Source organism: Lutra lutra, chromosome 6 (assembly GCF_902655055.1).
Source record: "Lutra lutra chromosome 6, mLutLut1.2, whole genome shotgun sequence".
NCBI classification, from domain to species: Eukaryota; Metazoa; Chordata; class Mammalia; order Carnivora; family Mustelidae; genus Lutra; species Lutra lutra.
The window spans coordinates 21,305,215-21,318,381 of NC_062283.1; the positions used below are offsets into that span (position 1 = coordinate 21,305,215).

The window sequence follows — 13,167 nt, forward strand, 5'->3', positions numbered from 1 at the left end:
CATGACCCAGTGGGGTAGAATAGGCTCCTATACAACTAAACTCAGCAAGCCTAAGAAAGGGGTCTGGGCAAGTGCTGAGGCTGAGCTGTTAATTGGCAAGGCAGTGAATACATAAAGTCCCCATGTTTTAATATATCTTCTATGGTTTTCATAATCCAAACACACCTGCTTCAATCATATGTTTCACATTGCTTGCTAATGTTTTCTTGGCATAGTCTAAACCTATGCTTCTCAAATTAACATTCACAGAAATCACCCCAGGTTGTTGTTAAAATGCAGACTCTGATTTAGTAGGTCTGTGGCAGAGACTGGGATTCTGCATTCCTAACAAGCTCCCAGGGGATGCCACTGGTGCTGGTCCACAGACCACAATCTGAGGATCAAGGCTCTAAATGCTTGTCATGTCAACACATAAACATTGTTGAAGAGGCACCAGTTTTTGGAAAAGCTCCCACTGTTTCTTACCTAGATAGTCTTCTAAGTATAATTAAACATGAGGAAAGTTACACCAAGAGAGGTAAGATACAATAGTGCACCCCCAAAAAGTGATGCCTTGAAATGGTTACTTCTTAGCTTTTTTAATGTCTAAACACAAAAGGTCTTTGTTCCTGCACTTAAGGTCTGTTGCTACCAGAAGACTGTGGTCTAAATGTGTAGCAAGATTTCCCCAAATCTTCAAGATTGCCATTTTTAAATCTCCCCCATACTTAAATACCCAAGCCCTTCCTGTAAATGCAGATATCTTTTAACAAAACTACAAAACCTTAATCCCCTTAAACAGTCATAAAGGAAATACTTTGTAATTGTGACTTGCTTAAAATAAATGTTGTAAGTTATCCATGGAAATCTAGTTTCTTATTAATTCTTAATGGTTCCTATGATATCTATTTACTTTGTCAGAGCCTGCAATTAATCCTCAAAGTCAAAACTCACTAGACCATGAGACTTTGGACGCCCCCCACTCTACCTATACATTTTCGTCATGTGTCAGTTTTAAATTCTCCTTCCACAAAGGCAAGATCCCTATTTGATCCCTCCTTGAACTGTCCTCTTTTGCAGTTGTTTTTTCTCTCTTCCTCATGACTCCAAGCAGACCAAGTGCCCTGTGCCTATCTTTTCCTAAGCATATAGAGAAGACATTACAACTCTTCATAGCTGCTGTTCAACACCACCTTAATTACAATAATATGTTATTTGAGAAGCAGTCTTGGTTATTTGGTTTTCTCTTGCACAATTAGTTATTGCATCACTTTTCCCTGACAACACAACAGTGGACAGAACAGTAGTAGGATTGTTTTTATCATACAGGACATTTGGAAGGCACTGGATGCCTTAGCTTGCTTAATTTCAGAGTCTGGAGAGAATTCTTCTAAATGTTCTTTCTTCCTTCTTATCATCATGGTCTCATTTAGGTTAATGCCAAAGATGATGAAGGTGTCCTTGTTGGATCCTGGGACAATGTCTATGCCTATGGTGTCCCCCCATCAGCCTGGACAGGAAGTGTTGACATTCTGTTGGAATACCAGAGTACAAAGAATCCGGTCCGGTATGGTCAGTGCTGGGTTTTTGCTGGTGTTTTTAATACATGTAAGTAAAAAATTGAATAACATTTTTTAATGTAAAGAGAATTTTACTTCAAGACATTTTATCTATAAACTGGCAAAGAGACCCAGCAACCCTGTTAGCTCTCTAGAATTTATAGATGGCTATTCTGGGATATAGTCAATGCATAATTAAATTGTACTGGGCCAAATATACTCATAGTTTCTCTTTGACTGCAGAATCTTTGTAGAAAGAATGATGGACTATTTCCTACATAATCAATCATTCAACACCCAGAGAAATGGGGATCCTGGGTCCAAGAAATTATATGAGGGAAAGGATATACCATTTTCTTTTCAGTAACCCCACATATTTTAAAAAGATTAAATTAACAAAATTTAAAATAATAAATAATAATAGGTACACACTGATTATTAAAGTGTTATAAATATGTTTAACAGCTTGTTTACCACATTGTTTACCACTGAGAAATTTTGTAAATATATGCACTTAATTTTTACTGTAGCTGTGGGAGAGATTGTGACAGGTGGTTTCAACTCCATTTTTTTTAATTTAATTTTATTTTTTTATGTGACAGAGAGATCACAAGTAGGCAGAGAGGCAGGCAGAGAGAGAGGGGAAAGCAGGCTCCCCGCTGAGCAGAGAGCCCGATGTGGGACTCGATCCCAGGACCCTGAGATCATGACCTGAGCCGAAGGCAGTGGCTTAACCCACTGAGCCACCCAGGCGCCCCTCAACTCCATTTTTACATGGGAATCTCAATGCCCATGAGCAATTACATATCAGAACTTAATGAACAATCTTTACTCCCCACTTTCCCTTCTGGTTTTTAATCTACCCAACATCTAATCTATAGAGAAAAACATATGGGAACAGAATTAGTCTCTTCAGCATCATGCATCATTTTTTGAAATGCCATTTGCCTGTCTAGGACCAGACAATATTATTGTTAATTCAGTGAATATTTTTAAAAATACATTTATTTCAGTATGTCTTCATCATTGGTAATGATTTTCATTCACTTGCCATTTCTACAGCCTTGGAGAAAATATTAAGCTCAAGTTGAAGTGTCCTTTCTGCTTGCTCCTTAATAAAGAATGTTTTACCTAGTTAGCATTTTTCTTTTATTCAGAAAAGTCAAGGAGGGGCTGGAGGTTGGAAGCCAGGATGAGGCCATTTTTTTTTAAATCATCATGAAGCCTCGCAGTTTTAGCTCAAAGTTGTGACAGTCCAAGATTAGTCAGTGATCCAAGTGGGAAGAAATTATGCCTCTTGTGCTTTTGTTTTTCTCTGTTATTAAACTGAATAAGATTGTTTTCTTAGCCAGTTGAATGTACTCAAGGGATAAGGGAATATATTTCCTGAGAGCAATAAAGTCCAGTGTTATCAGTTTCCTAGGTGTGTTGGCCTCTGAGGTTCCAGACAGAAGCTGAAATTCATGATGGGCTAACGATTAGAGGTAGCCACTGCCCCTTCTCTGTTCACAATCCCAGACTATGTAGAGGGTGCCTGATGGGAGCAGTCACTCTTAGGGAATGCTTCCAGAAAAACAGAAAAGACACTCACTCTGTCTTTCCTCCAGCTGTCTACAATTTCACTATCCCACCATAATTCCCTCGGGCTTAGAACCAGATAAAATAGTGAACACCTTCCAAACACTTATGCCTTTTATATGAAAAGGTCATCAGATCTATTCCTGAAAACAGGCTTTGGTGGTAAGCTACGAAAAAAACAGAAGAACATGTGGGGAAGTTAGAGTAAGAATGAACCCCAAGAGGGAAGTGGGAAGGAAGAAGGTACAGGTGCCCCAGTGTCAGGCTTCATCTGTCTTAAAATTATGAGGTCAGGCAAAGTCTGGAACAATTTTCATTCTGTGACTTAGTGGTAAGCCAGAAATAGAGCTAGAGTGCCAATCATCTCACTGGTAAAACTGTGGCTTGAATAGGGTCTGTGAATCAATACAGGAAGATGGAAGTAGGAAGCAGGTGGTGGCTGCCATCATTTTTGTTTGGGGTATTAAGATAAAGTCAGATAATGAGGACACTTGAATGCTACCAGACTCAAGTTTGGACTTCCAAGGTTGTTCTATTGAAGGAGGTGGATAGCCTTTAGTTAAAAATGCTAAACTATTCTGAAGAAAAAAAGGCAAGCCAAGTCATTAATCTTAAAATTGTCAGCTGAATTATTTTCAATGAGCCCTGATGTCTGGCATCCTGGGAGCCAGGGAGGGCATTTGGATTGAGTTTAATCAATAGGTACATATGGCAAGAGATGCATCCAGGTAATTTATTATCTAGCAATTAAAATGAATCTGTGGTGTCACCCTCCACCAAGTGTCGCAAGAGCAAATTCTAGCCAGGAGAGCAAACCCCACTGAGGACCTCTATTATAACCTCCTATTAGCTGAGGGTTGCTTTTTTTTTTTTTTCAGTTAAATTTTTTATTAGTTTCAGAGGTAGAATTTATTGATTCATCATTGCATATACCCTCAGTGCTCATTACATCAAGTGCCCTCCTTAAAGCCCATCACCCAGTTACCTCATCCCCCGACCCACCACCCCTCCAGCAACCCTCAGTTCGTTTCCTAGAGTTCAGCGTCTCTTATGGTTTGTCTCCCTCTCTGATTTCATCTTATTTTATTTCTCCTTCCCTTCCCCATGTCCATCTGTTTTGTTTTGTTTTTTTTTCTTAAATTCTACATATGGGTAAAATCATGTGGTATTTGTCTTTCTCTGGGGCACCTGTGTGGCTCAGTCAGTTAAGCCTCTGACTTTGACTCAGTTCTTGATCTCAGGGTCCTGGGATCAAGCCCTGAATTGGGCTCCCCACTCAGCATGGAGTCTGCTTATCCCCCTTTCTCCGTCTGCCACTCTCCCTGTTTGTGCTCCTTCTCTCTCTCAAATAAATAAATAAAATCTAGCTGAGTTTTTTTTTTTATTTATTTTCAGGAACACAGTCCCATTAGATGGACTAAAATAATACTATTTAAGTGATTGCATGATTAGCAACTGAACAATTAGAACCCCATTGTTGGGATTTTAGTCCTTTTATTCCATTAATTCTGGATGAACACATAGCAAGGTTTCTGTCCACAGTCCCAAAGCTTGACAGTAGTCTCCCTTCTTCAGTATGGAACATTTGAGGATAAAACATGTGCAAAGGGCTTTTCTTTTGGGTAAAGAAAGAAGTCCTTTATGAGAAGGAATTGTTCACTATGTATATATTAAGTTTTGGTGATGGGTTTAACTGTGGCCTGTCCTTTCCTGCAGTTTTGCGATGCCTCGGGATACCAGCAAGAGTTGTTACCAATTACTTCTCAGCCCATGATAATAATGCCAATTTGCAAACGGACATCTTCCTGGAAGAAGATGGGAACGTGAACTCCAAACTCACCAAGGATTCAGTGTGGTGAGTTTGATTTACAAGGGCCCTTGCTGATATCAAATTAGAGTGACATTACACATTAACCACAAGACAGACTGGGTCTAATGTTTCTTTCCCTTCTATGTTAAGGGCATTTCAATACCCCAGGCAAAAATGGCTGTTTGGTAGAGATTTAGTGAATGAAAGAATTGTTCCTGAACAGGCAGTTTGCGTTTCTAGTAATAAAGATCAATCATTGCATTACAGCAGCAACACCTGGAAAGGGTCATGGTTTTAGCTATGCCTTCTGGTGAGAGTCCATACTCGCTTGTCTCTACTTTAGTATGAGAATACTATGGTGAGGGGCAGAAATAGTGGAGTCGAGTATTCTCTATGTCAGGACTCCAGGAATAATATAGCTAACACTTATTAAGCACTTACTATGTACCAGTGTCTGTGGGTACATGATTTCATCTTATTCTTTTAACAGCTGTATCATATGGGTGCTTATTAATATCACCATTTACAGAAGAGGAAACTGAGACCCAGAGAGGTTAAAGCAATTTGCTCAAGGTCACACATCTCATAAGCTGAAAATAAAACCCAAGTGAATCTGACCCTTAACCATGATTTTTTTTTTTGCCTTTGCAGTATGAGACTGCTCTTTAATTTTTTAAAAAATTTACTTTTTTATTTTAGAGAGAGAGGGAGAGAAAGAGTGTGCAAGTAGGGGTGGGGAAAGAGGGAGAGAGAGAATCACAAACAGACTCCCATGCATGAGCATGAGCTCATCTCACAACCCTGAGATCATGACCTGAGCCAAAATCAAAAGTCAAATGCTCAACCAAGTGAGTCACCCAGGTGTCCTTGGGAATGCTCTTTGAATGTAAAGATGTGGTTCTTCGAGACTCGAGACCTCATCTTTCAAACAGAGATAGGAATGAAAGTAAAGTTACAATTGTCATTAATACCAACCACATCTTTCTTTCACTGCCCTGAGTAGCTGCACCACAGCTGGCTACGGGGGGTTTAAGATCCCAGAGAAATTTCCTATGTTCATGGGACTTACTCAGTCCAAAACAATATTCTAAAAACAGGAGAAAAAACCCAAACGTAAAGGCTATTTATGAAAGTCTAAATGGGGGAAATTTCCAGGCATTGAACTAGTTGGAATCTCCAAGCCAAAAGTGTGTCTACTATGGTTGTTCTGTTTAAGTAATAAAGCGAAAACACTGTCAGTTGTAAAAGCATCCAAACGGGGATGGGAGGAAGTTACAAACTCATTTGAAGAGACATTAAAAGTTAGAAGTGCCTTTACTCCCCCGTGTTACAGGAATGAATCGCAGTGGTAGGAGCAGTATTAACTTGCCAGTACTGGGAAGCGCTCATTGGAGGATGTGGAAAGAAGGAAATCAGGGAACTAGTAGCAGTGTGGTACCAAGAATAAAAAATAGTGCAGTTCATTTGAAGGGAATGAGCTGAGGAATGGTAAGCCAGAGAGTACAGGCAAGACAAAAACCTCACCTCTGTAAATTGAACAGCAATTTAAAGCATCATTTAAGCCCTTGGAATTACAGTATAGCATCCCTACATGTGTATGGAATTTAAAAAAGGAAAAAAGACCAAAATAGCTGCCCTAAAAGCCTGTTGTGACAGTAGAAAATGGCAAAATGAGAATTATTTGGTATTCTGTACTTTGTGCCTTTTCTTAAACACACACACACACACGCTTAATGCCTTAGTAGCCAACTGAAGTTCAAAATTAGTCCTCCCTATTCCTTGATCTAAATGCTTCCACCATGAATCCCCACGGACCCCCTAACAAATAACCCCACAAGGCCCTTAACAAAATTGATAACAAATTGTGAAGCTGTTAGATCTTGCTTTTGATAACCCTTTCCTCATTTGGCTTCCTACTCTGAATTCCTTTTCCTGTCTCTGTCAGCCTTTGCTCCCTCATTGCCTTCTACAAATGTCCCATCACCCTGGGACTATGTTCCCTGCTCTGGGAGCCTCACCCACCCTCCACCACCAGACCACTGCCCTAGGCTTCTCTTCCCTGCCCTTGCATGACTCATGGTAGGTTTTCAACATACGGTAACTGACATCTCACTAACTGGCTGATGTGGACCCAACTTGGGACACGTCTGACCATGGAGCACAAAAATTGAAGGGCTCAGTCAGGTCTGAGTCCAAAGCCTGACTCTGTCAATAACCAGCTGTGTGACCTTGGGCAAGGAACAACCTCTCTGTGCCTCTTTCCTCCTCTAAAGTGGAGATGACAGAATTTCCTATTTCACTCAGCCCACAGCAGAGCATAACAGGTGCCTAATGAATGTTAGCTGTCATTATTGCCTTCATTATTAGTCACACAGCTGGAATTTCTTGGAGGCAATATGTTGCCATCAACCTAAGCACATTGAAGCAGTCAGAAAAGAAGGGGGGTGTCCCATGTCCTAAGATGACTGTGCCATTTCTGTACCTTTGGGGTATTTTTAAAACAAAATCAGAAATGTGTGTCTCCCCCCACACCCCCCAGTGCAAACACTAGTGGACCCTACAAACTATAGATGTTCCATAAAACCAGAAGAATCTCTAGGACCCTCTGGCTCTGGCTTTGACAGTTACTTGCTGTGTGACCTTGAGAAAATGATTTCACCTCTCTGAGCTTCGGTTTCTTCTTCAGTTGAATAAGGGTAACCATTTCCTGATGGGGTATATGTGACAATTAAATGAGGTAATACAGGTAAAGTATTTACCACAGTGCTACCCAGAGGGTGCGCTCCCCCATGCCATGATTAGTAATAGCCTTGGGTAAGAAGCTAGAGCTGCTTGAACTATAGATTGGTGAGCAAGGGAGGGGGAGGGGCTGAAGGCTGACAGAGGCTGAGGTGAGGGCAGGGAGGATTTGGTGGGCATCAGCTGATCACTGAGGAGACAGCACAGCATAGCTTAGAAATGACCTAACAGATTTCCTAGCAGGGGTCTCAAGCGCAGTTGGCTCCCCCAAGACCCCAGACTCACTTCCTTCCACAGGCTCCAGTCAGACAAACTGGCCCCAACTCCCTCCTGGTTTGTGCATGGCTCCTGCGCTCCCTTCCCTGCCCCCTTCTTTCTAAAGGCAACCATGAGAATGACTTCTTAGTTTCTCTGTCTTGTGCTTCCACCATCTCTTTCACATGGAGGTAACCTGATGGTACACAATTTGTGGTGAGTTAATTTGTCCAACTGGGTCTCCGTGACTGAAAGTCGTCCTCTTTCCCATGACTCAACCATGTCCAGTGTGGCCAGGGCAGAAGTAAACCAGTACAAAGGGCTCAGAGAGCCAGTGCAAGAATGCTTTCAAGGGCATATTATGTGCGGCACTCCCCAAGGCCAGGGGGTGGGGGGCACAAAGCATGGATTTCAGCTCGTGCTCTGACTTCTTCTCCCTCTTGCACTGAAGACCATGGAGGGCTGACTGCTTATGTGCCTGCCTCCTCGGCACCTCGGCACCTCGGCACCTCCTCGGCACCTCGGGTCCCTCCAAGGTGAATTTCGGGAGCAGCAATTTTGCAGAGTGGACACACTGTTGATGCCCACCAAGGGAAGAGTCCACTTCTTAGCGATTCAGGAGAGGGAGGGGCCAGGGAACCTTAGAAGGGCACAGCTGGGCAGAGTAATTGGACCTCACCGTAGCAAATGAAATTCTGAGTGGACCAATGCAAGGTAACATATCCTGGAAGGAGCAATTTAAGCCGCCTGTCCCCCATGTGCTGATGGGTTTTGAATTATGTGTAACCTCTGGAGAAAGGCAACTATGAATCACTGCGGACAGTTTAATGAAGATGCTTGCACAATGTTTAGCTGCAGCGCGAACAGTGAATAGGGAGATGACGGTTCATTGAGGAGGGAGAACACGGCTCACTCCGTGGGCAGGGGTAAAGTGTCGGTTTGGCCTCACCTTGCAAGAACTCAGTTTGATCACCTCATTATATGACTATCACAGTGGAAATGGAAACAATTTTAAAAGAAAGGGATGGTGGCACTTATTAGTGTCATGAAGGTATTTCAATGAAAGGCTCTTCTCCTTCTAAATGAAAGCATTATCCTGTGTCCTTTTTGCCGGAGAGGATGTAGTCAGATTTGATGATTCTGGGTGAAAGAACTATGCCCACCACCAGACAGCAGACCCCATGGGGGAGAGCAATGTCTGATCTAATTTGTTTTCATTTGTTTTGTCAGCATGTAACAAGGTGCAGGGCGTAGAGCAAGAACTTGATAAATGGAATTGGTTGGGAAATTTTCTGATGCTCATTTAACTGAATAAATGTCATTTAATTCATTCAACAAACACTATGGTGCACTATTATGTCCAAATACCAGATTCTAAGGATTCAGAGAGAAATTAGAGTCACTACCCTTCAGGAGCTTGATCCAATGTTCGTGGGTGAGACAACCACATATAGAACTCTAAAAAATATAAGGTAGGTTGTAACATGAGGCAGGAGGCACGGAGGTGAGGGGAAGGGGCTTCCATCCTAAGCCCAGAGGAGCAAAGGGAAAGGCTATTCATGTGGGAAGTGGCCATGGACTCAAAGCCATTATCCCCTCTGCAATCTTCTGGTTGTGCTATTCATAGACAGAATGCCCAGGAAATGACCTTAGCTCACAAATGAAACTCAGGGGTTTGTCTACAAAAGTCAAAAGCACTGAGATGAGACAACCAGAGACCAATCTGCTTCCAGGACCCAGCAGGAAGGAATGAAAGCTCATGCAGAGTTAGTCTATATTCTTATGACCACAGTTGTTGAATATCAAAACTCGTTCTAACTCACCTTCCAGCCCCTTGCCACTTCTTCCTTTAAAACACCAAGAACAGCTGGCTCTTTGCCCACCATCCTGAAGGAGCTAATGCCCCCAGGCTGTGCATTCAATGAGCAGATGGAGTTAATACTGTTTAGGGGCAGGGATGTACCCTTCTATCCTTCCTTCTGTGTTCTCCACCTATCACCCCCTCTCCTACTTCTCTATCCTCTAGGCACTGAATTCTTTTTTTTTTTTTAATTATGTTATGTTAGTCACCATACATTAGTTCTTGATGTAGCGTTCCATGATTCATTGTTTTCATATAACACCTAGTGCTCATCACCACATGTGTCCTCCTTAATACCCATCACTGGACTAATCCATCGCCCCATCCCCCTCCCCTCTGAAACCCTCTGATTGCTTCCCAGAGTCCATAGTGTCTCATGGTTTGTCTCCCCCTCTGATTTAACCCCCTTTAGTTTTCCCCTTTCTTCTCCTAAGGTCCTATATGCTCTTCCATGTTCTACATGACTGAAACCATATGATAATTGTCTTTCTCTGCTTGACTTACTTCACTTAGCATAATCTCCTCCAGTTCCATCCATGTTGATGCAAATGGTGGGTATTCATCCTTTCTGATGGCTGAGTAGTATTCCATTGTATATGTGAACCATAGGCAGTAATCCCTGAGTCCTTTAAAATAAACCCACCCCTCACTCTTAGTTTCAGAGGGGCCAACAGCCAACAGTGCTCCAGATTCCCTCTTGGAACCAACAGCTTTGAGACCCTACGACTCCTTTTTGTCCAGCTTCTCAGCCCCTCCCTCATGTGCCCCTTTCCATCCTGATCACATTCCCAGGGAAGTTGTTCATTTCCTGACAATGGAGCTTCAAGTTGGGTGGGTGGAAGCATGTGCTGTCCATGCTCTCAGGATGTGAGGAGAAGGGGGCTGAACATATATGTGTACACCCAGGCCCATGGCTGACTGGTCTGCTTCTCAGATTCTGGTTGATTAGCCAATTGGCAGATGTAGAAACATCCTAACTCAGAGTTTTAAACATTTTATGTGATATCAAAGATAATTGTAAAAACCATGAGTACTGTAACAATTAGCAAGTCTTTATTTCCTTTTCATTTGGAATTAAGTAGGGCTGATTAAATTGGCTTTTTACAATTTCATTTTTTTTTCAAATAATTGTGAACTAGCAAATATATATTTCTCACTTTCAGTTCAATGCTGCAACAATCTAAGAATTAGTCAGTGATCCACATGGAAAGTAATCACAATTTTATTCTGTTTTTCCCCAGGGCATTATGGAAAAACACCAAATCAAGTCAAACTATTCTTGTAATTTTGCCCTCCCTCTCTCTCTCCATGGTGCAAGGCAATATGATTAGCTCTGCCACTAATTAGCTGGGTCACTTCGGGCAAGTTCCTTGATTTCTCTGGACCTTAATTTTCTCTTATGTAAATGGATGAGTTCAGCCTTAATGAGCTCTAGGGTCATTTCTAGCTCCCCAAAATTTTTTAAATAAATATCACTGTTCTTCCAGAAAGGCCTTTCCTCCCATATACAGCAGGTTCTACCACGTGCTCTGTGTGAACACCTACTCACATGCACAGGGTCAGCTAGGATCCACCCACTCACATATAAGTGTCGCTTTGCAAACTGACTTAACATCAGCTCCCAAGGAAAGAAAAACAAACAAAACAACAAACAAAAACAAAAACAAAAATCAGGCACACACCACAGAAAAATTTTGTAGCTGTACTTTCTGGCCTCCGTGGATCTGGTTCTTTTAAAAAAAAAATTCCAACTTCCTTCATGCTTGCTGGAAAGAGTACGTCCGTTATTGTTTTATTTTTCTCACTTCAAATGCAAAAAAACAAAAACAAAAACAAAAAAAAAACAAAAACTCTGCGTAGTAGGTAGTATTGAATCTATAAACAAAGCTCTTTTGAAGCAAGTTTTAGAGCAGAAATTAAACAGCCTTCACACCTAGGAATCAGCACTGTGTACCATACTGATGCTAATTCTCATTGCAGTCTCTGCGCTTGACATAGGGGTTTGACCATTGTAGGCGTGTTTTTGAAATTTAAATCGCTCTGTCTTGTTGTAGATGTTCAGTGTGTTCCTGCTAGTTAGACTTTCATGTTCTTATATCACACTAAGTTTTAATTACTGTATGTGCAAAAAAAAGATTATACAAAAATGAATTCCAAATAAAAAGGCAGAGAAAATTTTCTGAATATAAACCCAACTGCTTAAACATGTTTAAGGGTTTGTAAAATTAACCGGTGATTCATCTAGGTTGCCAGTTTTGAACATCTACCATAGATATTTCTTTTCAAGTAGATTATCTTGTTAACCGCATTGCTGTCAGCCAAATTGTTTTTGAGGAAATCCCCTAAAACAAGATCACAAGCTCTGTCACTAAAGAACTAAGAATATACACTCTGAATCTATACCAAAGTCTTGAAGAAAGGATGGAAAAAGTTGTTTGCCACCTCCAAAGAACCAAAATGCCTCATGCTTATGGAATGCTTTCACTGTGCCAGGTCCTGATCTAAGTGGGTGACACGTAGTAACTCATTTAACATTTTTAACAACCTGTTAGGGTACTTGCTATTATTGTCCACATTTATAAATGAAGAAACTGAGGCACACAGTAACCTAACCACAGTTACCAGCTGAAAAGTGGCAGAGCCTGAATTACAAATCCAAGGGCGTTGACCCTAAAGCCTACTTTTTTAAAATAACACCTTTATTGAAATATAATTCACATATCAGTAATTATAAAATTGTGTTGCTGGCCTTGTAATGTAGAAAGATGTAATCTGAATTACAATAATAGCACAGGGGCTCCTGGGTGGCTCAGTGGGTTAGGCCTCTGCCTTCGGCTCAGATCGTGATCTCAGCGTCCTGGGATCGAGCCCTGCATGGGGCTCTCTGCTCAGCAGGGAGCCTGCTTCCCCCATCTCTCTCTTCCTGCCTCTCTGCCTACTTGTGATCTCTCTCTCTCTGTCAAATAAATAAATGAAAATATATATAAAAAAATAATAGCACAAAGGACAGGGGAAATGGAACAAAGTTTTTGCATGCAGTTGAAAATAAGTTGGTATTAATCTGAATTAGAATTCTCAGATTGTTAGGTATAATCCCCAGAGAAACCACTAAGGAAAAACTGAAAAATGTACAGTAAAAAGAAACAGAAAAAGAATTAAAATGGTATATTAGAAAATATCTTTTTACACAAAATAAGGAAGTAATGAAGAATAGAGGAAGAAAAAAACATAACTATAGCAAGGAATTTGCAAAACGGCAGATGTAAGTCCTACTTATCAGTAATTAGATTAAATGTTAATGAAGCACATATTAATATTAAGATTTGTTTTATGGCCTAACATATGGTCTATTCCAAAGAATGTTTCATTTCCCCTTGAGAAATGTG

General features: G+C 41.1%; 1 protein-coding gene across 2 annotated transcripts in view; it reads left to right on the forward strand.

Annotated features, from left to right (window-relative positions):
* The window catches only part of F13A1 (coagulation factor XIII A chain), a 165,934-nt gene that overhangs the window by 95,059 nt on the left and 57,708 nt on the right, over positions 1–13,167 (forward strand). For both annotated transcript variants that reach the window (XM_047734490.1, XM_047734489.1), the window contains exons 7-8: positions 1,413–1,587; positions 4,833–4,971. In XM_047734490.1, coding sequence (XP_047590446.1) covers positions 1,413–1,587; positions 4,833–4,971 — 314 coding nt within the window. The remainder of the gene's footprint in view (positions 1–1,412; positions 1,588–4,832; positions 4,972–13,167) is intronic.